Source organism: Drosophila gunungcola, chromosome 3R (assembly GCF_025200985.1).
Source record: "Drosophila gunungcola strain Sukarami chromosome 3R, Dgunungcola_SK_2, whole genome shotgun sequence".
Classification (NCBI taxonomy): Eukaryota; Metazoa; Arthropoda; class Insecta; order Diptera; family Drosophilidae; genus Drosophila; species Drosophila gunungcola.
The window spans coordinates 10,634,688-10,660,497 of record NC_069139.1 but is presented as its reverse complement, the minus strand read 5'-3'; the positions used below and the strand labels follow the sequence as shown (position 1 = coordinate 10,660,497).

At 38.8% G+C, this 25,810-nt stretch overlaps 3 protein-coding genes and 3 non-coding genes across 7 annotated transcripts; 2 read left to right on the top strand and 4 right to left on the bottom strand.

The window, feature by feature from the left end:
- The first annotated feature begins 84 nt into the window (after positions 1-84).
- On the top strand, positions 85-2,003 carry LOC128266815 (transmembrane protein 192). The gene is made up of 4 exons (XM_053003615.1): positions 85-329; positions 476-608; positions 664-940; positions 1,508-2,003. The coding sequence occupies exons 1-4, from the start codon at positions 187-189 to the stop codon at positions 1,735-1,737; spliced, it is 783 nt and encodes a 260-aa protein (XP_052859575.1). The 5' UTR covers positions 85-186; the 3' UTR covers positions 1,738-2,003.
- Positions 1,764-25,143, bottom strand: LOC128266809 (uncharacterized). 2 transcript variants are annotated; one of them, XM_053003606.1, is made up of 8 exons: positions 24,618-25,143; positions 21,028-21,087; positions 11,105-11,126; positions 7,029-11,048; positions 6,848-6,967; positions 2,400-2,657; positions 2,147-2,338; positions 1,764-2,086 (listed from the first exon to the last, which is right to left on the bottom strand). In XM_053003606.1, the coding sequence occupies exons 1-8, from the start codon at positions 24,755-24,757 to the stop codon at positions 2,015-2,017; spliced, it is 4,884 nt and encodes a 1,627-aa protein (XP_052859566.1). In that variant the 5' UTR covers positions 24,758-25,143; the 3' UTR covers positions 1,764-2,014. The 2 variants fall into 2 exon arrangements, with proteins under 2 accessions (XP_052859566.1, XP_052859567.1); XM_053003607.1 differs by lacking the exon at positions 21,028-21,087.
- Positions 2,939-3,011, bottom strand: Trnaa-agc (transfer RNA alanine (anticodon AGC)). Its single transcript has one exon. It is a non-coding gene; the product is annotated as a tRNA-Ala (tRNA).
- LOC128266826 (uncharacterized) lies at positions 3,541-3,855 on the bottom strand. Its single transcript, XM_053003628.1, has one exon. It carries the CDS (start codon positions 3,733-3,735, stop codon positions 3,607-3,609), a length of 129 nt encoding a protein of 42 aa, XP_052859588.1. The 5' UTR covers positions 3,736-3,855; the 3' UTR covers positions 3,541-3,606.
- Positions 13,455-13,527, top strand: Trnaa-agc (transfer RNA alanine (anticodon AGC)). Its single transcript has one exon. It is a non-coding gene; the product is annotated as a tRNA-Ala (tRNA).
- Positions 14,726-14,798, bottom strand: Trnaa-agc (transfer RNA alanine (anticodon AGC)). Its single transcript has one exon. It is a non-coding gene; the product is annotated as a tRNA-Ala (tRNA).
- Positions 25,144-25,810: the final 667 nt, after the last annotated feature.

Below are 25,810 nucleotides of genomic sequence, written 5' to 3'. Positions count from 1 at the left end.
AACAGTCAGTTTAATGTTAACATTACAGGGTTGTCAAGATACTCAACTACGTCACGCGGTTGCCACCGGGTGAAAATTTGTTAATGTTTTGGTGCTGCCACCTAGAGAAAATATAAGTTGTTTTCCTGCGGCCATAATAAACAAAGCAGCAACAATTTGAAAACTACGCCGTGCAGGAAAGCGCAAATGGAGCAACCGTCAACAGAAAGCGCCGCTGTCCAACCAGGCGTGTCCCCCGCCCACATCCAGGATACGGATCAGCTACTGGACCCCGTACTTTTCTCCAACGACAATGGTAGCTTCAAGCTGAACACAGTGCCCGCATTTAGGTGAGCGAATCGGGGGGGAAAGGGTTTTTTTTTGGGGGGATGGGGGGTGGGAAATGGAGACTTCTGCCGGCGGCAGTGAATCATCCGTCGCATTTCCAAACTGGCGATAATGCACATAATGAAACCCATTCCTCGTCTTTCTGCAGCCTTCACCTCGTTATCTCCACCGTAATCTCGATTGTGGGCATCGTACTAGCGGCTTCGTTTCCAGCGGATCGGCGTTGCGATGCATACTTCATAATGCTCTATCTACGGGCAACCTTCTGGGTCATTACATATGTAAATACTTGTAGCTCTTTCATTCCCGACCTGCCTCAATGTCAATCGTTTTCAGCTCTTCGATCATTTTGTGAAGAAACAACACGACAATCTGCGCATGCAGGGCTATCACGATTTCCACCGCGAGACGAACATGCAAAAGGGGATTCCCCTGCAGCTGGTCTCCCTGTGGAACTCCATGCTGCTGGCCGTCCAGGCCCTGATCCACCATTTCTACGCGGAGAACTTCTGGGAGCACTGCGCCGCCGGATGGCTGTCGCCGGTCAGCTATGTGACAGCCTTCACCGTGGCCGAGAACCTGGTGCTGGCCGTCTCCCACAGCGTATATATTGGTAAGGATTATAACAGTAACAGTAACATTTGGTCCCTATATACCTTATATACCTGGGTTTTTATATTCTATTTTACAAAAATGTTGAACATCAAAATCAACTTGATGCCTAACAATTCCTTTTTCTGACGTTTAAATATTTACTGCATTAAAACAGCTTAGTTCTGCTTTTACCTTATATGAAAGGTGAACAAATTAAGGAAATGTGGTCAGAAATCAATAAATTTAAAAAACGACATCATGTGGCAATTAAACAGTGACTAGTTTTAAGTGTTTTTAAGAACAGGTACTCAATATTCGGTCTAAAAATATCTAAATACTCAACAAATGAGTCACAACCATTTCTATAATAAGCAATTAAGTTAACTGACAGTTATTACATGTTGGACTGAGATCACCCATTTATACTTTAGTTCAAAAAAATCATTTTTTCTTCAGGTATAAGTCAATGTTAGATTAAAAATCCAGCCTAACAGGAACTTAATTAGTATAAGCAAGTACTTTGCAAGGATTTATTTCCTCCAGCCTATTAATTCTTACCCGTATCCGTACTCAATGCTTATTGCAGACAAGGTGCGTAAATTTAACAACGCCAAGCTGTCCCCCGACGTTCTGCGTGGTGCGGATCGAGCCGGTGGTTCTTTGGGCCTCATGCAACCCGGAGGCGATACCGACGAGCTGTTAGAGAAACAGGCCGACCTTATTGCATATCTACGGGACCACACCCACAAACTCAACCAGAAGCTGCACCAAATGCAGACAAACGTGCGACCAGTAAGGTCTCCGCAAATTCCTTAAAGACAACTTCACATTATTTTTATTACTTTATGTTTAATGGTGGTTCTCTTTTTATTTTGAAATAATTTGTTCAAGACGAAGAAATATTCTTCAAGGAGATCAATTGCGAAAATGCAATTGGGAGCTAACAAAAAAGTTACATATTCAACTGTAAATACAGAGAACGGAATCCTTATTACGCGATCCAGGATTAAGTTAATTGAATTGTATTATACAAACAAGTGTGTGTGCAAAATTATTAAATTAAAACTGATTTATACAAGTAATGATAAGCGTCTTAATGGCCATTTACCATGGCTGCGGGCACTTCCAGTATTTCCAGCGAGTTATCTTTCGAAGATGTGACGATCTGTAAAAAACGAATGAGCTATGTTAATTAAAACTTCAAATTTTATATAGATTAAATTACTTTATCGCCTGCTACTGCCAAGGCCAAAACCAACCGTCCAGCTCCCTCAAAACGACCCACTTGAGTTCCTGTTACCTTGTCCAGAACATAAATGAAACCATCGTAGCAGCCCGTCAGCAAATAACGCTTTTTGTAGGCCACTATAGATACAGCACCATTGCCACAGCTTAACTTGTTAATCAAGTTACCAGTCTGAAAGGGAAAGTGAAAGAATCATATTTTGAACGACTGTTAATCATCGAAAACAACTTACGACAAACTCCAACTGATAGATCTCGTTCTTTTGTGTGCCACAGTAAATGTGTCCATCATTTAAAAGCAAACTGTAGACATTTAAGCCTTCTGGAATGCATACGCGACGCAGCAGTAATCCGTTTCCAGCATCATGCATTTGCACAAAGTTTCCCTTGCACCCAAGAACAAGGATTTTTCGTACTCCTTCCTTGGTGGCTTTAATGGCAATAATGGATTGGCCGGTCGAAACTAAAGGCTTATCAATCACCTTGTTGGTCTGAAAATACGGAGAGTTACTTTGTTAAATTTATTTATTTAGAAAAAGTAGATACGTACTAACTACACTACGTATATCTATAAAAGATTTAGTAATTTATAATATTATTTATTGAAATAAATTTATTGGAGATGTTTCTAAAATCTATTTTTTAAAAAGACAACATATTGTTTTAAAAGCTGGAACTGAATGGGACATGTAATTCCAATTTAAAGACAATTTGTTTGACTCCGTTAACGTAAAAAAAATTTAATGAAATACAAATTAAAATAAATATCCTTTGGAGATGCGGGGCATCGATCCCCGTACCTCTCACATGCTAAGCGAGCGCTCTACCATCTGAGCTACATCCCCGTTGTGAATTCACTTCTTTTAGGAGCACTCACAAGGTTTGGTCACAAATTTACTGACTTTGGTTAAACACCTACCATAGTACGAGCTCATTAAAATTCACGAAGTGCATTGTCATGACATTTGTACGTACAAATCGAACAACATGAAACGGTCGAAAGAAAGAAACTTTGTTGTACCTTAAAAATATAAATAGACATGCTGCTTGTGGAAACTATTTTTAATGTATTTGTATATGCATGTGTAGTCATTTATATGCTAGCATGATTAGATAAGCCATTTATCTATAAGTTCTATTAAGACGTGAAATTTACATTATACTTTTTGATGGGTGAAATCTAGCTACATAACGTAATACCACCTTTTTATTTTTTTATTGTAATTTTATATGGAACGCTCACAGAATTTTTTTACTTTCCTGCTTTATTTTGCTACAATTCATTTGCCACTCTGAATTTGGAATTTTCAAATGAAAAAATGTTGGGAAATTATTCCTCGAAAAATGGAAATCGCCAGTGCTTATAAATATATATACATTTTTAAACTCATTCAAATTGTTTATTATGTTTCCTTTAGTCGTAAGTTTTGCACAAGTTTCTTAAGCATAAGGGTTAGAATATGGTCTGCGATCGTAATCCCCTGGTCGCTGTCCTTTCCACTCCTCGTGATTCTTGCTAGCAGCGCAGATGATGAGCGCCATCATCACAAAAATTGACAGGAATTTCATGTTGGCTCTCTGTTATTCTGCTTGCGAATCATCGGACGCGCCTATTTATATGCCTTTCTTGCAGCGATAACAATTACAAATAGGAATCCCCATAGGGGAATAACTTGCCTAAGGTAATGACTGCTCGGGATTCACTATGGACCCAGTTAGCTGATAAGCGAAACAAACAATTCAAAAATAGCTTAGAGCAGCAGTATAAATATATTAATTTATACGAAAACACAAATAACACAAGTTTAGAAGACAACTTTGCCATTATCAAATTGATAAACCCGAAAACGGTACTAAAAATATTCCCAAAATCCAGATTAAAAAATAGCATTTTTCGGCTTTTTTTTTCTTACCGATTAAACCCCTACTTCCAAATCGAATTCAAAACCTATTGTTTCATTAATTACTTAAATATGAAAAATTTTAATGTTTTGTTTACCTTATTTAAAGAGGACTATGAAAAAGGTTCCAGATGTTCCTTTGAAAAAATGCATATTCTAAGCAAATATAAATTTTAAACAAAGAAAAATATACGTACCCAAACTCATTTAAAACTCCATAAAATAGAAAAGATAGAATCATTCATACATACATACATACATACATATATCAATTCTCCAAGTCAGTATCAAGAAGTACAGAAAATGGAGAAGGATGGAGCGATGTAGTGCACTTTTATCTACCGTTATGTCTTTAACCATTCGGCAAGATGGCGGCCAGGCGCAATGTGCAAGGAATGAAAATACAAATAAATTTCTTTTTTGGGGGCTGAGTGACGGAGTTTATTTAGTGGTTGCAGCCTGCAGGAGATATTCCACATTGCCACACCCATCCAACTATCCTGTGCAATTTGCCACGACGAACAACAATAGAAAAGCTCACATAAACACGAAAAAAGAGTTACAGTCTCTTGGGGAGGGGGGCAGGCCACACATAACGGTACAAACAACCAACCCGAGTTGGCCGATTCAGCCAATGGGAGAGCGGTACGAGCGTACCAGCAACAACAAGCCATAGACAGGGCGTCAGTTCCCAGAAACACAACACAACAAAACAGGAGCCAACCAGCAAGAAAAGCCCACGGCACAACAACAACAAAAACAGGAGCTACGAGGACGAACGAGAGAAAGTAAGAGAAAGAGAGAGCGGAAGCAACAGGCACGAAGACAATTCCAATTGCAGCTCCTTGGAAGGCGCTCTCTCCTACTTGCAGCAAAGAGAAAGCAAATGAGAGCGCAGCCCCGTTATTCCTCCGAGTACTGGAAAGAGAGAGCTTCGTAGTGTAATCGCCAGCTTGTATTTTATTTAAAATTGTTGTGAGTAAATAGCATATAAACATTTTATTTGTTGCTGCCAAAAAACTAACGAATGGCAGTAACTATATGCAACTAACGGTAAAGTGCAGCGCAAGGACATGCGCAGAAAAAAAGAAATAGAGTGAGAGAGGGAGAGTTGGTGTCGGCAAAGTATACCGTTAACTAAACAGGCACACATAAAAACTTAAATAAACAACAATAGAGAGCACTAGGGACTGAGAGAGATAGCTAGCCAGGAAGCAACATTTTTCTACCCAATGAGTGTGGGAGCGAGACAGCATGGTAGTGGTGCAGCTTGCTGTTGTTTGTTGCAACTCGGGGCTGGGGGTTGCCCTGGAACTATATACAATTTATATATATAAACTTTGTCTCAGCATGGACGCTATATACTCTCAGAGCTCGAAATCCTCGGCCAAACAACGTGCAGCAAACACGACACAATAAAACACAAAACACCAGCCAAAGTTAAATATCAAGCAATAGCAGCAAGGCTGGCCAAAACTGCAATACCAGTACCGCCTTCTATGTGCTTCCTGCCGTGTGGGGCGTGGCGTCTTGCCATATTTACCAAATAACCAAAGCATCTGACTGCACCTACCAAGGGCTCAAGTACAGTGACCACCATCTACCCTACAGACGGAAGTACAGTTTCTTCCATCTGCAATACTGATGCAGGTACAGCCGCTCAGTTTCTGGATTAGTTAAAAACGTAGATGTCCTGCCCCCAGTTCAATTAATAATAGGACACTTGTCTCCGTCCTTTTATGTTTTGAATAGAGTATGGTAGTCCCCCCCTCACATAATTGTTAGTGATTCCCCAATACCATAACTGATAATTGCATTTATTTCCGTCTTAGTTTATTTTTTTTATTTCTAAAACTAGTTTTGGGAAGTGTACATTATGCATTCTAAACTGATGTAATCACATTCTTCCACAGTTCATTCATACATTTAGTTATTTTTAATATTACCTTCTCATTTCATTCTCTACTAGTTCAGTTTAAATAAAAATTGTTCCCTTCACAAAAAAATTAAGTACCTCAAACCCTTAAGTTATGCACAAAAGAAATAAACGCAACATAAATTCGAGCCATGAGTTATCAGCACGTCGCAGCCATAAATCGAATTTCTGCCAGAATTAAGACTTATAGCTCTACTCTACCCCCAATTTGAAATATTCTAATGAAGTATCAGCTCAGAACCAAAATCCCTTTCTACACATCTCTTCTCCATACTATCCAATTTGTTAAATTCGCGAGAGTAAAAAAAAGGAAAAATAAATTCGATTTGATTTCCATTGTCTAGACTTTCGTTTTTGGCCCTGCTCATTGCCAATTCGTTAACTTCTGGTGTTGTTGCTGGCACGAAGGCAAGGTGTGGAATCGTCCTGTGTGTGGCTGTCCTTTTGGCAGGACTCGCAAGTCGGAGCTCAATATTTTAATTGAAATTGTTGAAGTGTTTGTTTGACAGATAAATATTTAATGAGTCAAATTAAGTGGGGAAAATATATTGAAAGACGATTGATTGACCTGCACACGATGGAAGGTCCAATGAGTTATGGGTTTCTCTTGGAACTTTTATTGAAATGGCATAAGGTATGATTGAAGAGCAAAATCTATAGGATGAATAAGAATTTCTGAAGAAGAAGGTTACCAAGGTTGCTTAATAGTTGATTTTAAAATTTAGATCTTTTAAGTATTAATTGTCAACATACGAATTTAAATAATAGATAATATTAATTGCAAAGAAAATATTTTGTAATCTTTTAAAATGAGAATTGACATTAAAGTTCTGTTTAAACTCACCACCACATTGAATGTAGAGATAAGTCCCCATCGGCTGCCAATGAAGGCCAATCCCCAACAAATGTCAATCGATTGCAGGGGCTCCTTGAAGTACACCGTTTCTATGACCCGCTCAAGATTCTATAAACGTTTGAAGGTAGTACGTTATTATATGGCTATCTGAAAGAAAACTGTGACCCACCTCCAGCGATGACTTCTTAAAAAAGCCATCCAGCGATGTGGTGTACAAAATGGACTCCTTCTCGCAGAGCGACATATTTGTAATGGCTTCGCTGTGTTTTGTAATCTTTCGCTCAAGTTTGTGACTGACTAGGTGGAACATATAGATATCCCCATCTTCGGCTGCCGCTATCACATACTCCCTGTAAATCTTTATTTGGGTAATGGGACTTAAAACTTTGTACAATTTCCCCATGGGTATGAAGCCAACGCTGCTCTTTTCTTGGCAGTTGAGTTCTGTCCAGTTTTGAGACTCAGACAAGAGTTCCGTGGGGAAACTTCCGGACATTTTTTCGGCCATGTGACAGATCGGTTCGGGTGGCGGTGGTGGAGGTGGCAGCGGTGGTATTATTGCCAGTGGTTGATGGGTCGGGTTGGCTGAGACACAGACTTTCGGTTTGTTAGGACGCGATTGCGTGACTTTGGCGGTGGGAGTGGATTCGGACATTTGGTCATAGATTGACTCATCCAATGGCTCTTCCTTGATGTTTGATTGAATGCTCAGCCCACATTCTTTTTCTTTAAATGGGTCTTTGCTAGCTTTATTAGACTCCTCCTGATCAGCAATTTCTTGACGCAATTGTGATATTAACTCATCTGATTTGTGCTTTCTAAGGACTCGTTTCTGAACCCTCACCTGACGTTTGGGTATTAGTTTTACCACGACAGCTCTTCTTAATCTGCTCCTAGTTCGCCTGGCGATACCTCCTTTGCCAGCATTCTCCTCCTGCGTCGATTCCTGAGCAGTAACACTGGGTGGCGGTGAGTTCCTAGGGTTAACAACAGGCACCGATGAAGTCTGACTACGAGAAATCATTGAATTTATCAACAGAAACTTGCGACTCTGCAGCTCCAGACTGAGCATCTCCAGGTCGGACTTCTCTTTCTGAAACTTCATGATCATTTCCTCGAGAATGCTACGCCGATTTTGGTTCTCCAGCAGGCGGCGATCGATATCAACCAGATTTTGGGCCACCATGTCGCCCAACTGACCTAATGGCTCGGCCTTGTCTGTCACACCGCCTAAACGTGCATAGGCACCGGGAGAAAGGTGGGCTAAAAATGGCAGCCCAACGGGAAAGGGCTCGGGATTCTGGGGCTTGACCACAGCTGGAGAAATTTCCAGGGGAGGTGTTGGAGTTTCACGGGCAGCCACGGGTTGAACACTTTGCCGGGCAGGAGAAGAATGAGTAATCTGGCGGGAAGGTAAGCCTGGGGACCTCTGGCGAGCGGGAGAGGCTGTTGAACTCTGGAGGCTATCCAAAACTAGCGAATCCCGGCGCACTGGCGGTGAGTTTTTCTTAACTGGGGACTCAATTTTTTTTGGACTCAATTCATTTGCCAACTTCTGCTCCTCTTCCTGTTCCCGACGTCGCTGTTTCTGCAGATTAACCACGTTGACAATCTCCCTTAACAGAAACTCGATGGATTGTCGATTGTCGGCGGCTTTGAGATTCATCTGCATCTTGGCCACCTCGATCTTGCTGAAGCTCTGTGAATTGTGCTCGGCGCTTGTCACCACACAGGAGATGAAGTGTAGTCGACTCTGGAGGCTACCAGAGTGCTGGCGGCGATAGCGATCTGTCAGAGCTTCCCGAAGGTGGGGAAGGATCAGCTTCTCAAAGCTGTCCACCACGTTTTCAGCATCGTTTTGGAGCTTTAGCTTTCTGCGCCTTTTCGTAGATTCGCTGCTGCACTGAGAGCTGTTAGAATGATCACTAGCAACATCGTCCATGGTCGGATCAGGTTTTAGGATTGCTTCCGAAACCTGCTCTTTATTCTGCGCCACAATTTCTTCCTCAGTTTCATCGAAATCCATGTCCTCTTCTTCATCAGATGAGCTCAGAAGCTCAATAACCTCCTTTGAAGGTAAAGGATTCACTGTTATTGGTGAGCCGCATAATTCTCTTTTGATTTCCGTTTTGATAAAGGGTATTACAGTCTCAGAAGTATCAACTACAGATTGATTTGCCTTTTTAGAACTTTTAGCGGACATGTTTTTTGAACTTTTTGTTGGTGATTTGCTTGGTTTAGATTCCTCACATTGGAAATTCGGGTTCTTTAAGCTATTGGTAATCCTTCCACATGTTGGAGTTGGCAACAATGGCGCGCGATTCTTAGTAAGTCGCAACTCTTCCTTTGGCTTGACTTCATCGGCTGCCTTTAGCCTTGCCATTAGATCTTTTGATCTCTTCATCGAATCGGAGGGCTCTTCTGTTTGGGCTTCTTGTTCAAGACTGTACTGGCTGACCTTTGTCCTGATATTTGTCTTATTTTGACCCGATTCCGTAATGGATCCTTTGAATTTTTTTTTAGGACTTTTCTTTTTATTATTTTCTTGTAGGATCTCTTTCATACTTTTCATTGATTTTATAGTGTGATTTCGATTATCGTTACCATCTTTACTAAACGATTTGCTATTTGTACTAAGCTCTTCGGCTTCTATATTTTGATCACTGCTTTCTTTCCTCTCAATTTTACTTTCTGGCTCTTTGTTTTTACCGTTCTTACCTTTAATGCACTGTTTGCTATCTTTGATAGTCTTTTTAGTCTTTTTACCTTTCGTTGTTATTTCTGTACTGCCCGTTCCACTTTCGCTTAGGACCTCTGGTCTTGTAACGTCTGAACTTGTACAAATTTCCTTTTCGGAGCCTTTGCTGTCTTTTACAGGGCTTTGATTTTTCCCATTGTTTTTACTCTTTGTGGTATCTGGTTTATCTAGTTCAGAAGGATTGGCTTTCTGACCCTCTGATACGTCTATGCCGAAACACTTTTCGATCTCCTGCAGCAGAAGCGCAGGCAATTTGATAGCATCCACAATTTCGTCTTCGATCAGTTCTTTTACCGGATTGTCCTTGGGCTGATCCAACTCGATGTTCTTTAGCTGCCGCCGAATCTCGTCGCGTAAACGCCTCCGGGCCTGGAACTTTAAGTGTTCGTCGTATATAGTGTCGCTATTATTGATTATGTATTTAAGACTCTCCTTGTCCATACTAGCGATGCGATTATTGATAATTGCTTCATTTCCTGCGGCCTGACTAGTACTGGAACTCCCCGCAATATAATTACAATTGCTCACTGTCCGCCGGCGGCTTTTGAGGGCGGGTTTAAAGGCCTGGCGGCTGGGACTGGCCGATGAAGCGGATGGCTGTGGACTCAGGAAAGGTATATTGGACAGACGATTCTCTTGGGTGACTGCCAAAATCTCTTGCTTCAGTAGTTGGGTGAGCGGTCGCACTTGGATACGTGGAAATGATTGACTAGGCTCTGCTTCAGATGGCTTTTCACTGGACTTAAACAGATTCAATTCCTCCTTTAGGCATCGACTGACGGTTGGCTGTTCTTCTTGGGTTTGATTCGGTTCTTTATCTTCACTAGGTGTTTTTAATGTAGTCTGATTAACTTCAGAATCTTTTAAAGTTTCACTGTTTGGCTTGGTATGCAAGCTGCTTTCATTTAACCCATTGACTTCTGTGGCCTGATCACGCTTTGACGTAACTGTATTTTTTTTAATTGAGGCAACCGTTCTTTGCTCTATGGCTTTGCCTTTGCCATAAACTAGTTCAAAATCGAATTCTTCAGTTTGCCTATGATGTTTGTCAGTTGAATTATCTTCTTTTTGATCAGCTTTAAAAGCGTCACTTTTGGGTTCACAGTTTGTTTCCTTATTTTTATTAATGTCACTTGTGACTCCGCTTAGATGTGAGCTATCTTCACTATCTTCATTATTATGAGGCGATTTAGAGGAATTATCTTTACTTCTCCGGGGCTGATATCTGTGGTAATGGTCCCTGTTGTGATGATCTTTGTATCTGCCGGAGTAGCTTCCATTGGGATATCTGGGGTTTCTCTCCTGAAAATCAGTTCTCTTGGTATAATCTCTCTCCTGGCGTTTTTGATTTGAGTTATGGTTATCAGAGTATTCCCGATTTGCGTAGTTTGATCGCGGGTAGGGTGAATGCCGCTGATTATAACTGGTATACTACAACGTTTTGGTTGGTTAGAATTGAACATTTTTTAATGTCTTTCTTTACTTACCACTCTATTGTTAAAGGGACCGCTGTAAAAACAAAAAAAAAATATACATTGTAATTAAACTCTTTTATAATTAATTACAATTAGATGTATTGCAAAAGCATAACTACGCAAACGCGGAGAAAGGTGAAAACTTTAGCAAACAATAAAGGAATAATTAATGTAATCAAGAAACGTGCTCGAAGTTTATTCGCAACTTTCTGGCACGTAAGAAAACGGACGGAGAAACGAAAGAAAGCTGCTGCATTAATTTAACTGATTTAAAATTTATAACCACAGCCTCCTGACCCCATCCGCATTTCTCTACACTTCCCATCCCAAAAAAACATCCCTCTCGCTATTTGTGTATGCAAAGGTGCGAATTCCGTTGGTCTTTTGTTTTTTTTTTCCTCGAAAAATCTCGTTAAGAAATGCTAAAATATACGACCACAAATCTTTGCCGTTGCCTTTTTCGTTAACGTCATTTGTAACATGAACTAATTAAAAATTTAAAAGTAAAAATGTTTTATTCTTGTTAGTCAAAGCGAATCTAAGTAAGAATTTACATTTAAAAGCTGAAGCTAAAGGCAATGATTCCCTATGGAAAGGTATCTAAATTATAGTATCAGGTTGTGTTATATCGTTTAATTTTCATCATCTTGTTGAAATGACTAATTCGATTCAACAAAAGGAAACAATTTTTACCATCTAAAATAAGTTACGAAAAATGCAAAGCCTTAAAGACAAATCGAATAAGTTTACAAAAATTCACATGACAAACCTCATTTCCACAAATATATATTTCTCTATCGTAAGCTGAAGCTGTATAGGAGCGGGTGTTCTTTCAAAGACCCCATACATTTAACTTGATATGTTTTGGGCTTTAATTAAAACCAAACAAACAACACGCTTCTTGTCAACGCCAAAACAAAGAGTAAAAGTTGAAAATTACCTCAAGCTGTTGCACACGAGAAAAGGAGGCGAACCCTTCAAGTCACCCCACTAATTGTTAAAACTCCTTCACTGAAATCCCGAATCCCCCTTGTTTATCAGGGAAACATTGTGAAAACATGTGGGAAGCGTGGCTGCGCTTAAAAACACATTACAAGTACAAGACAATTAGTTTGTCTCATATAAAACGCGGCAAGGAAGTTTGTTGGGATTCCCCTCGAGCCGAATTTTGTTTTCAGCCAGCAAGAGTTAAACGTTTTCATATTTATGAGCCTCGTAAAACTCAATGATATACAAAATTAATGACACAAACGTAGCAAGTGGCACTTCTTCTTAGCTGGTTCCACACTCTGGCGAATCGTAAAAGAAATGCTACCTCAAAAACTTTTGTCAGCATTTACCTGCCAGCGGAACGAAAGTGGGGTGGAAATACAGCCAAAGTTATTCAAGCGTCGTGTAATTTTAATTTCAAGACAGTCTGCGACTTTTTAGTTCAAGTATTTCAGCTTAAGAAGCCACTCATTCCATCTTTATTTCTTGCCATGCCTTTTCTGGGCTGTCTATCTCTGGGTGTCACGTACGATATTTGTTCCTTTTTTAATTGACTTTGGACCAGGGAGAAGTTTATTAGTTGAAGGCGACTTTTGGGCTTGATTTGAGCAGTAGGTTCTCGCTTGTCTACTTGTATTCTTCCTGCTCATTAGAAAGGACTTGTCACATACGCCACCGTGACTTTGTGGACTCTTTCCGCCTCGCTTTCTTGAGAACCGTTTCCGGTTCCGATAAGGGAACGTGTTATTGTTGATTCTGCTTGGGTTGAGTTGGGTCCAAATAGAACCAAGAAGCATCCTTTTTCACTCATCACTGCATACATTTTCTCAAGTTTATTTTTTCTTTCCGCTATGCGTTATGCATATTAATTTTTTGTCAAATGCCAGTAAAAAAAAGAGGAAAAATTTTGATTTTTATTTATTCTGTTCCCAAATGTAAAAGAATATTTTTGGTCTTTTGTTTTGGCTACTACCTTTTGGTGGTACAAAATTTTAGATTAAACAATATCTAGTAGAAGTATCTAACAAAGTATATTGAAGAGATTAACTGCCTAAACAAAACGAAAGATTAACTATATCTTAATCTTGAGTGTTGCAAACTGATGTAGTTACCCGATTGTATGAATCGACAAGTTTGTATTCAATAGATAGATTTCCGCCACTGTCTTTTAGTTAAAGCGTGAACATGACTTTCAAATGCCACACCCCAACACAAAGCTTTTAAGCCGCAAACCAGTTCATACTTGGCATAGGAAACTGTAACCAGGTCATTTGTCGACTTGCATACCAATTGAAGTAAACTACAGGTAATTGTCCACCTTTGGGTGAGCCAAATCGTGGATATTGAACAATTTTGGAGGAAATCACAACAAGGGGATGTAGCTCAGATGGTAGAGCGCTCGCTTAGCATGTGAGAGGTACGGGGATCGATACCCCGCATCTCCAAAATACTTTTTTATTGGTGAAATGTAGCTACAAACTCCGATGTACCAAACACTTAAAACAATTAAAAACCTAGAAATAAATACATAAATTTTACCAACGACACGAAAACAGAAATGGCTTAACCAGCTTACGAGAAAAACTTTGTCCTTTTGCCTGAAACAGTGAAATGCAAAGCCAGGCTAGGGAAAAATTGAAACAAAAGCGTTTGCTCATAAATAGCACATCATGTATCATTTACAACACCAATACCAGCTACCCAGGAGTCTCATGGCGTCCTGGGACCATACTTTTCTCCCTTTGACAATCCCAACTCCTCGACAGCTTCAGTTTCACATCCCGATTCCGACTATGCTGACTGTTTCGACTGCTGCGGCTGTATGGTTAATTGCCGGCAAAGTTCTCTGCGATGCAGGAAAGTAAACAAACATTGGCATATTGTGCTGATTTATGTGCGACAATGTGTTCGCTCAGCCAACTCCTCAGGCCTCGAACTACACTTACAAAATAACAAAATACTTCCTAACATGAGTTATAGTAAAATGCAATTAAAAATGCATTTGAATTTATATTTATCCAACGAGTAACATGACGAAAAACTAAAAAAAATAATGAAATTATTTTCCTACTTTCAAATTTATTTAAACTTGAAAAACATGTATAAAATAAATTTGTGGTGTTTTAATTTAAGGTTTAATCGATGTTTCGGAATCATGACCCTTTCAATAACATGTGTTTGATTTTATGTAATTGAATACTTCTAATAAGAGCAAATGTTGTCTTAGTAAAAGTGGGTAGGTCAGCAAAACGGAAATTACAAAAAATCAAATCAAATGAATTAAAACTCTTTCGCTTAAGAAATGGAATGTCAAAACACAATACTTCAATATGAACTAGGAAGCATATATAAAATATTTAAATCAACAATATATAATCAATCTGAACTCGCTTTGGCTCTTAGTGTAATGATGTGATGAGGGCGCAAATCAAATTACGCGTCTTGATTGTCGACATGGGGGCGGCATATAAGGGATGCGGATATGAGAGTCCACGGATAATGCTCGCTTGGCAGCTACAAAGCAACCTTTGAATATTCATTAGTGGCAACTTCTTCCCCCGACATGTAAGCCCCATAATGCAAAAGACAAAACTGCCGACGTCTGCGTATTTTACTTGGCAAAAAAAAGGGAAATAATCCAATTGGAGATGCGGGGTATCGATCCCCGTACCTCTCACATGCTAAGCGAGCGCTCTACCATCTGAGCTACATCCCCACATGCAATTGTGGCCAAGAGTGTCCAAAAAAGGTGTTCGACTAAAGTGCAAGACAAGCCAAATTAACATTTGGCCAAGGGAAAGGCAACTTGTGGTCAACTTCTGTTCGCTTTGATAGCTGTTTTCGGTTTTGGTGGGAGTTAAATGGAAGTTATTCGGGGGCAAGGGGATTGTTTCAAATTCACTAGTTTCATAACAAGTACCAACATTTTAAATCAAGCAAGTAAAAAAATCTAAACGTATAAGAAAAACATTTTAATGTTCCTTTTCTAAAAATATGTTCATGCTTTTGACATTCAATTGTTTAAAATGGTAGACCTTTGGCGGACTACTGGAGTTATATTAACATTTATAAGTTGTTAAAATATGTTATTTTTAGTTGTTAAAATGCTGTAAAATATTTTGTTGTAAATAATACAGCCTTCAATAAAATTAAATTATTGAAAACAGTAAAGATTTAGTAAATAATCAATGAATTGTTCTAAGAAAACAAAATAAAACAGATCATATCATCTACAGCAATTCAATATAATAAATAAAAATTTATCCAGTAGGCTTAAATGATAAATACACCAATCTGTTTCCCTACTATTGGTAGCGGAAGTGATAGTAATGTCTTGATCTCAGCTATTTATTGTTCAGTTACCCGAAACCCGAAAAAACAAAACCATTTAAAAATTGCAGCTTGCCGAAAAGTTTTTAAAGCTTCCCGCATAATCAACTCAGTGTCTTGGGAAATACTCCATGATACAGCAAAAGTACGAAATAACAAACAAACAATAAAATATTGAGCACATTAATGTTTAGTCAGACGTAAAATTACTTTTAAGTCTACTTCTAGCGGAGGGCCAGGAACTTTTCCTCTGCTCCCTGGCAAAAAACATAGACAATGCCTGGGGGATTGGGCTATAAAGACGTTAGATAAACGTTAGATGCATATTTATGATTTGACACTCCAGCAGTTTGTCGGGCAGAAAAAAGAAAATGAAGATGAGACACTTGGTCTTACTGTCGATTTGGTCTCGCGTTCGATAATGAAAAATTGTTTACTTTTGCCACATTGACAACTTCTTAAAATGGGGGAAAATGGAAGCTGATGATGGGCAACAAAAATAAAAGTTTATGCAAGTACTCTGGATTTAATTAAGAATAAGAAAAACGAACAACTTTTAAACTTTTCATTTGCCAGATGCGCCAGCGACCGTCTCGCCTAATCGGATTTACAGAGAATATTTTTATGATTATTTCTGTGCTTTGAAAATTGTTTGCGTTAATTAGAATGGCGCTGTGAAGAATGACAGCTAAAGTAACGAAATTCGATGGGCAAATTGTTCGCTACTTGATTGGAAAGTATATGAAATGAGGTAAGATAAAACCTTTTCAAGGCCAACCTCGAATCCCCATTTATGGTAGTCTAATAGATGCCTGTTTAAATTTAAAAATCAGTTGAATTATAGCAAATTACGTGTCCGTCTGAGAAATCTTAAAAATAATCTTTGATCACTAAGATAAAATTGGTCTCATTATAACTTTAAGCCAAGCGTACCTTTAGGTAAATATCTTGACCCCACAGTCATCGAAATAAAACCAATATCTCAAGTTAATCTTCCAAATCACTTTCCAAATCAGTTCGGAGTCCAATATTTGCGTAATTAACTCGTCCTTAAACAACTTGATTGCTGACCGCACAAGCACACACAGAAGTCCAGCAAAGTTAACTCAATCACAATAATTGCATTGGCGTTAAATGGCCTCCTGTTGCGATATTCACACACCACTCAAACTGAAAGTGTCACTTAATTGTTTATGAATTGCTCTCCCTGTTTGTCGGCATGTGCGTGCGAGGGCGAGTGTGTGTGTGTGCGCTTGTGCGAGTGAAATATAAATCAGCCTGCGTGTTAGGCTATGAATTTTTTGTTGTCAACATCGTGCGGTTGACAGACCGGAAACGGAAGTTGGCATGTTGGTCTCTTTGTTGACGTTCTGCTGTGATTGACTTTTTCTGCGGTTATTGCTTGTTTGTTTTGGAGTTATTATTCGAGTCGAGAGTTATTGTGGTAGTTAGTTCAGGTTAAAATTGCTGTATGTTTGGTGCAGTTAAATTGGATACTTTTTTCAATCTTAAGTATAGAATTTAAAAATGCATGTTAACGTCATAATCTATGATTCGTATACTCAATATTTTTACGGCAGCCGAACATTTACAGCTTTCAAAAAATATTTCACCCAAAAAAACATTTTGAGACTTTAAAAACAAAAAATTTTAAGTGTTAAGATATTTTAATAAATATTCAGAAATTTAAGCCTAGAAGGCAAAAATTTTTTTCAAATTGACGTTTGTTGGAGGAATTAGCATTGAAAGTATATTTTCGGAGCTTTATATCGATTTTTATGTTTCACAATTTTTAAAACACTTTAGGCTGAAGTATTTACGATAAATAAAATTCAAAACTGGAATTTCATAATAATTTTATTTAGAAAAAGTGCTAAAAAAGTAACCAATTCATTTGAATATATATATTAAGTTTTACGGAGCAGCCAGTCTATTTGAATTTTAAATTAAATTATTAATGCTACCAAATATTACTACATTTATTTTTAAATAGGAAATCATTATATATAAAAAGGTTTTAATTAAAGAATTCAACAGGAACCACATTGAATCAACATTTGATTTTATTTTTTTGTATCTCTATGTTAAAAGAAGTAGCTAGGGAACTCACTAAATATTTAAATTAGCTATTTACTTGTATCGGCATTTAATAGTCGCGTTCCCCAGAAATAAATAGATGATTCGGCGGATCGAGCATTTACCGTAAGGACAACAACACACAACACTACACAACACAATACTGGGCAGTTCCACTTTGGGGGAAGTGCCGTTAAGCGATGGTTTTGGCTTCGGTTATCCTATTTCGTTGTTTTCCTTTTTCAATCGGGGGCGGGCGAAGTTTAGAGAGCACAACACACAGCAATGGCAATATAGCTGCAGCGGTTACGGCAACAACAACAGCAAGTACATAGCCAACTATACAACACAACAAAAGGACTCGCACACACTTATAGCATCGCATGCAGCGAACGAGCGACGAGCCGACGATCATAACGGTATACATAACACGAAGTCACGGCCCGAGAGCTGCAGCAAAACAAAACACAGCACAAAACAATGCAAAATACAGCAACAACAACAAAAATGTAACTAAATAGGATGCAGCAGTGGTGGAGGGGGAGGGGTTATGACCCACCAGCCCACCCACACCCACTCCTCCGCTTTCGCTTGCAACGCCGGCAGAGCGAAGGACGAACGAGCGAGCTGGAAAGACCGAGTGCGACTAACGGTAAACAGGCCAAGAAGGAGCAAAGCAATCCTCGTGACAAGAGCTTCGTTAGGTCGACTCTCACGAAGGACAATCGAGAGAGGGAGGAAGTGGGATAGAGAGATAGAGAGAGAGAGCAGCGCTGGGGGAAATAAAATAAAATACAAGCAAAACAACATAAAACCCAACAACAATAGCAATAATAACAACAACTGCAGCACGTGCAATTAATAGATGCTCTCTCTCTCTCTCTCTCTCTCTCTCTGTCTACCTCGCTCTCTCTTTCTCACTTCCCCGAAGAACCGTTGCAATCCGAAATGACTCTCTGGTTGGCTGTTGCATACTTCTCGGCGTCAGGACAGAGTGAGAGTGTGTGTGTTGGGATTTTTGTTTGGTAAACTGCATATACAACAATACAATAAGCAAGACACCGACAGAGGAATGGGGATCTGGGGTCCTTTACATACGGCTCTATATAGCATGAATGAAAATTCGGCGCATGCCATTTGATGGCCTCGCTATAAAAGTCAGTTAGGCCATGTGAACGGGCTCAGTTGGGTCTCAACTACCAGAGTCCCGACTTCGAGTTTTACTCCATCTCCCAAGAAGCCAGTCGCCAAAAAAGAACCAAACAATAAAAAAATACGGAAAAGTCCAGCCAAGGATTATTTGTATCGCTGCAATTCGAAATTTCTTTAGTTCCGCAGCTCCACTAAAGCGACGGCAATTGGGTGAGCCCAACATAACGGACGCGAGTGTGAGCCCCGCGCTTATCAAGGTGAGTAATGAGGCTGATAGGTGGGAAAGTGTGGTGAAAATAGACATAAGGTGGTGAAATTCAACAAGGTTTAGAAAGCAATTGGATAATTATTTTAAAGAACTATGTTTTTAAAATGTTGGAATTCACATATGTGTGATCGTGTATAAGATCATGTACGAATTAATGTGACTGAAAAAATTAGTTAATTAGTTATGATATGTGACATGGAATCTTTCAAAGGATCAAGTTCCAAGCACGTAGTATATAATAAAATAAGGTTAACAAGGCCTTGGAAAAAAAGGTATGATTGGATTGAGAATGCAAATTTGGAAAATGATCAATTTAATAATTATCCAAATTAACATTATTTTTAAAACATTTTTTTAATATTAGATATTAATAGAAGTAGCTATAAAATGAAATGATTTAATAGTTTATTTTAATTAAGTTTAATTTTATATTTTTCTATAAATCTCGTTCTACCAGTATTCTGAATCGAAAGCCGCACGGCATCGGCATCAAAGCCGCTCAAAACATTTCATCATACCATCAGTCAGTTCGCTTGGGTCGAACCTACTGTAAGTAAAACACCATGGGTTCGCAGATGAGAGTCCAGGTCGCACGACCACAAACGCAAGGATACAAAAATGATCTCTTAAAGCGGTACAAATCGTCAAAACCCAGCCCTAAAAGGGCTATAAACGAAACCATAGATAAATAATGTTATAATCAAGTATTTATAACAACGAAACTATATGTTATTAAACTAGGGCCACTATGTATGCCAATAGCCAATGTATTAGCCTTATCTGTCAGAACCTAGAAAAACCTTACTTAAACCATCACGAATTAGGGACAATGCATCTAAATAGGCAATTTAGTTCTAAGATCAATTACAATTAAATAACATTCACTGTAAGACTCCGAATCCGAACAGGTAGGGCTCAAAGAAAGACAACCAATTGAAACCGTTCGTATTTAACGTTTAATAAGTCCCGCTCCAAGAGCTAAACATTGGCACAATCCGCTTGATCCGGGGCTTGTGATCCGCTCAAACATTTCGATCTCAACAAAATTATCCGGGAAATCCTTGAGATGGGTGTCCGACCTTGCTGATCGCGTACGCGGATAAATTCACTAAAATGGAGGCCAGGGTCCGGACCCTTGCCGTAATCGGGTTCTACGAGCCGTGCGTCAAGCGGCTGTCGCCCCTCGCGTCGGTTGGGCGGGTGGTGGGTAACCATTTAGCGTTACACGTTGGGAATGCGTTCGCAAAAAAAAAAACCCGCGTATTTGCTGAGACTTACAAAGAGTATGGTTTAATGTTTAATATAACTTCCTTAAGAATGCTGCATGTTGTTGTTGTCTTTAACAAGTTATATAAATCCTCACCTCATCCGATACATCTATCCCTGATAATTTTTTAGTTAATCATTAAATCTAGCCATTAAGCTTGTTAAAATCTTAAATTCATTTGCTAGGCCCTTGTTTTGTTTAATTTTTAAATTGTACAACTATATTGTCTTAATTTAAGTACATCTTAGATTTTTATGGTTAACTTTTCACAAAAAATTTCATACTGCAAAGGTTTTTTTTATTGAACTGCCGTTGACTATAAAATTATTTGAGAAGAAGGCACTTAAAGTTTGTGCATTTGCCTTCGTGGAGCAAATACATATACGACTAAATATTCTTAAAAATATTTTATTAAAAAAACATTTGGATTTTCAACAAGTCGTTTAATCCTTTTGTTTATATGTCTTCAACAAAGTTTAGGAAAAGGCTAAGGCATTTTTTTTAAATATTCAAAGACTTGCTTGGGTGACTGTTGGCATTGCCCAATTTTCCCCTTTCTACCCTGCGGGCAGACCTTGTTAACGCTTCTGGCGCTGTCAACGGCGTCCACCCAAGAAATGCATATTTAGTCAAGTGTTAATAACGCGGCTGCCACCGGGGATCGTCCCGTTGGTAGGATGAGTCGTTATAGCCCGACTTTTGGGTTTGGTTAGGCGGGAAAGGTGCAAGCGTGCGTTAAGCCAAGGAGCTCACGCAATGCAAACAAATACGGAGAGACACAAACAAATGGCACAAAGGGATAAAAAATACAAAACAAAGGAAAAGTGAAGAAAAATAAAAAGGAAAACTTGCCTGTCCGCACGGCCTCGATGCCAGGGTCGCGAATTATATTTCATTGAGTTGTTCTGTCGCCTGCGGAGGTGGGAGAAAACATAAATAAAAAATTAAAATAAAAATAAGGCAGAAAAAAAGCAAAAGAAATGCATAACTAAAGAGGGAATACAGACTGCAAGTTGGGGCTGCTGTTAATTTTGTTATTCAAAAAATGTGCCCTTCCCGGGATTTCAAGAAAGTTGCGACGTTTATTTATTTCCGCATTGCTGAGGCCTTTCTTTACTTTTTGCCCTTCACTGTCTTGGGATTTCTTTTGTTATCTGATTCGCGGGAATGGTGAAGTTGATTTTTATGCTTAAGGCCTGCATTTGAGATGATAATGAAGGCAGACATTATAAATATACCCCTGCCAATATTCTGTACGGATTTTAATTTAGTGGTCTATAATTAAAAGTGATGAGTTGGGGTAATTCAGGTGGCCAATTTGCACACAATAAAAAACGAGAAAAGGAAAGTCACTGTCATTGGCAATCCCGAAGATACAATTTACTTTCCCGCGTCACGTAGTTTCAACGTCAATTGCCCAGCTCAGAGGGTTTTTGGTGGAATGGACTGTGGGTCCTGAACACTGAATGCACTCACACGGAAACTTCAATGACAGGCATCCCACAATCAGAGTCGTAGGCGAAAAAGGGGGAATTTTAAAATGGAAAATGGGATTTTTTAATACATTTGTTACCAAAGCTAAAAAGTATTTTAATTTTAAATTTCTAATTAAATTACGGTTCCTAATCTTATTTTTCCTTCCTTTAAAACTATTTATCTCCTTTTGACTACGCTTATGCTCAAAAATCAGACAGGACTGAAAGTATCTCGTGGATAGCTTGCCGCAGGCCATTGGCCACCCACTTGAAAATTTATGTGTTAATTTGAAGGTGCCCAAACAGAGGAGCAGTTGGGGAATTTAAGGAGGATTTTTTTTTGTATTTCTTTTTTCCTTTTTTTTTTGTATTGGCCAGCATTTTTCAGAAAGTTTTTCCAGGTGCTGCCAGGGTCAGGCGCCTTTGGTGGGTAATAAATGAGCTAATAATAAGTGAAATGTGCTTTTGAGTGACCCTAAACAATTGCTCTGAAGGGAAGTGGTTGTGAAAGCGAAAGTTAGGGAAAAAGGAAGAGACCGTAGAAATTGCTGTGAAATTTCGGCTGGGCAGCTGAAAAATGCGCCAAAGTGTCGAGAATTCCGTTGGTGACACGAAAAAATTTGTTTATAATTAATTTTTTCCTTTCCAACAGTTTTTTTTTTGTTTATTTCAAGGTACGAAAAAAGTACAGCGGTACATGTGGCGATGAAGCTTATTAATTGCATTAATTCTTTTGGTCAGCCTTTTTTTTTTTTGTTAAAAAATGGGAAACAGCAATTTACTAGGGATTTTAGCAAGGAATTTGAGAAAAAAGTAGTACACAACAGAAACTCGAATTTCTAATACCTTAAAATTTGTATATACATATGTATAAATTCCTATTGTATTTCTGAATCTTTTAGCCTATCGCTTCCAAACACAATTAAGTTGTGAATTTAAAATTAAAGTGGTATTTTATCTCGATTAATATGCGGTATATGCTGTGCAATTTTTGTTGATATTCAACTCCGCATATGACTTGTCAAAAAGGCAAAAAATACACCTTACTTTCGACATTTATGACTGGCTCAATGTGTTGACTGCCTCTGAGGAAAGAATAGAGAACAGCAAGGGATAAATAACAAAAGCCACAAAAGACAAGTGTTGACGTGTCGATGGGAAAAAACCAATGTCTAAAAAAGCAGGACAGAGAAAAACAGTGGCAGAAAAATTTGGAAAACAGGGTGGGGAAAGAATTTTTATCCGCTTGTTGCAAATTCCAATCAATTTTTGTTGTTCTTGAGGACGATGAGGGCGACTCATTTGCCGGAAAATTGAGTAGACATGCATATCCGCAGACGAACGGAAATGGTCAAGATGCAGGTACGAACAGGGCCATCAATTAGACTTTTTTTCGGCATCTGCTGCTCCTCTGTGGGTCCTTTGTCTTGGGCGATGGAGTCGGCGGCTGTTTTGCCTGTTTGGTTAACAAGATGGAGCTGACAGCGCCGCAGGTTATGGCTAAGGACCAACGTCATTGAGACAAGCTGGTTGGCCCAGCAAACAAACAAACAGACCGAAGCTCTTTCTCCCAAATTTCGTTGTTTGGCAACTTTTGCGGCCCAAATGGAATTTTGCGTTTGCCTAACTGGCAAAAAATTGGCCAAGTAGTTGGATGGTGGGAGAGATGCCTCGGTGTTCTCCATATGCCATGTTTTGATGTGTGGCAAAGTCTGCTGTGAATTGAAAATCGAAGTTAATATGCTCCGCAGACTGTGAAACAAATCATTTTCAAGTTGTTAACGGAAATCGACACGTTTTTGCAATTTTATATTTATTATGAGCCTTTTTTTCTCTCTTTTTTCCGTTTGCCAGCAGATGTTGCCAAAAGTGTCAGGGTGCGAGATGGGTGTTAAATGGCAATAAACCTAATATTTTGATGATATTTCATGGGTGTAAGCGGGCTGGACCCGTTGTTCCTTTAAGGGGGGGAAATAATCATACGCAAATATAACATAGTCAATATCCATTGGGTTACCATTTCCTTTCTGATTTAAACCTAATATTATTGTATAATAATATGGTTTTAATTATAAAAGTTTATATATTATATAGATGCCCAGTTCCTGGTGGAATGCATACATCATATTATTCTGACTTCAACTATTGTTATTAAATAGCCTTTGTCAAATTCCTTATACAATGACAACTTCAAAGCTACAGGACATAGCCACTTAAATATGCAAAACATAGCGAAAAAATTCGTTTAGGTAAGCTATTTAACGGGGCGTTAGGGCAGGCGGGTAAAAAAAATCTCGTACGCAACACATTATATTTATGCGATACTGAAAGAAGCTGGGGGCCTCATAAAATTAGTAAGCACGTGAGTGGCCTGGCCTCATTACCATAACAGAAAATGATGCAAAAAACCGGGAATCTGCGAACGTAGGCGGTTTACTTGGGGGATTTTAGCCTCACAAGAACCTTTTAAACTCAAAATACCAAAAAATTGTGGTACAAAAGATTTACAGGAGTCTTATTCAGATAAGTTTATATGTACATCTAACATCACAACAACTTTAAATCAAACTTGGAGAAGTCAAAAAAATAATGAACTTTAATTAGGTGTAATTTAATAAAAAAGCTAATTTTGATTTAAGTGACAGAAATATTTTCTTTTGCTATATGCTATAAGAAAATGGTCCCTAGTTTAGGGAATAACGTTTTAAGACTCTTGTAACGCCGACGAGTTTACAAAGTGTTTTTCAACAACCCGATTTCGTAATTTTAGAGATTTTTGTGAGACAGCTCGTTTGGAGACAATCATCGCCTGTAAGCAACTCTATTTGAAGTGGTTTCTGGATGAAAATGCTTGGTTTACAGAAGTTAGCCTGAAAGGGCAACCCTATTTACCTGTCCTGACATATCCTGTCAGACTTGTAAAGAAAACTGGGTTTAATATGTTGGGATTATGATAGACTGACATACCAGTTGTTGGGACTTGGACCACGGGAACCCGAGTGTCCCGGTTCTCCACCGGTGGCATTCCTTCTCGGCAAGTTGACAGAATCCCCGCCAGCGATTGGGGGTGCTGATCCCGAATCGCCTGGCTGCTGTGGTCCACTCATAACTGGGAATACTTAGCGATCTAATGGCATTATGACTCCAGTAGAAAAGGTTTATTTTGGTTAAGGCATATGCGAATCACATTTGGCTAGTGGACCGCCGCTGTGTTTGTACTGTTTGGTGCTTTAAATCGCCCGAGTTTCAATCGATGGACGTCCTGAGAACATAACTGAGTTCTGACTTTGATTTTGGACCGAAAGATTGCGCAGAAACCAAAATAAATAAAATAAAATACGCCAGAACGTTTACAAAATTTCCGAGAGAGCAGCGCAGACAGCTGATTTGTTATCGATTGCCAAGCAAAGGGGGAATCGGGTGGTGGTGTTGCCACCTCGCTTTACACTCGGGCGGCAATTCAAATTGGCAGAAAGTCAATATTAAGCAGAGTGCAGCAGACAATTACTCTGTACACATTTCTACTTAAATGTTTACGTATTAATTATGATACGCTCAACACGAATTAAATTTAATAAGATATGTATTTATAAATATTTTTAATCATAAATTATTTTTTTTTAATTATTTTCTTACCATTGTATTTATTACATTACTTATATATTTATTAATCTTGTAGAAAGAAGTTCAGGATATTTTATTAATATTAATTAGAAAAATTACTTTGAAACTAGATGTATTATTTTAGGTCAATTTCTCGTTATAGAAAACCAATTCTCATTGATTGTTGAGGATTTAAGGAATCCATCAAATAACCAATAAGTATGTTGGGTTTGCATGTTCGTTTGTACGTTCTTGACTTTATGCTAATGTTTTGACGCTTATTTTTATAAAAATTTTCATTTGCTTTGCATTTTGTATTTACTTTGCGCGTCGATTTTTCATTTCGGTTTGTTTGTGCTTGTCCGGGGTGTTCTGTACGGGGCCCACTTTAAAATTTCCATAATTATATGCATCAGCTGGCAGGTGACTGGATAGAGAAGCGACAGGACGAGACGCGCCAAAGAATAAATCCTGGGAAACAATGAAAAGAAGGACCAGCGAGAACAATTTGTGTGTGAGTCTGTGCTTTCGTTATTTTTATGGCAGAATAAACCTCC

Bases quoted from the DNA above. Each gene is read 5' to 3' on its own strand.
- LOC128266815 (XM_053003615.1), top strand. From the start codon at position 187: ATGGAGCAACCGTCAACAGAAAGCGCCGCTGTCCAACCAGGCGTGTCC. The intron at 609-663 runs GTAAATACTTGT...AATCGTTTTCAG, and splicing joins CCTTCTGGGTCATTACATAT to CTCTTCGATCATTTTGTGAA. The intron at 941-1,507 runs GTAAGGATTATA...TGCTTATTGCAG, and splicing joins CTCCCACAGCGTATATATTG to ACAAGGTGCGTAAATTTAAC.
- LOC128266826 (XM_053003628.1), bottom strand. From the start codon at position 3,735: ATGAAATTCCTGTCAATTTTTGTGATGATGGCGCTCATCATCTGCGCT.
- LOC128266809 (XM_053003606.1), bottom strand. From the start codon at position 24,757: ATGAGTGGACCACAGCAGCCAGGCGATTCGGGATCAGCACCCCCAATC. The intron at 2,658-6,847 runs GTGAGTTTAAAC...CCGTATTTTCAG, and splicing joins TCTCTACATTCAATGTGGTG to ACCAACAAGGTGATTGATAA. The intron at 2,339-2,399 runs GTAAGTTGTTTT...TTTCCCTTTCAG, and splicing joins TCTATCAGTTGGAGTTTGTC to ACTGGTAACTTGATTAACAA.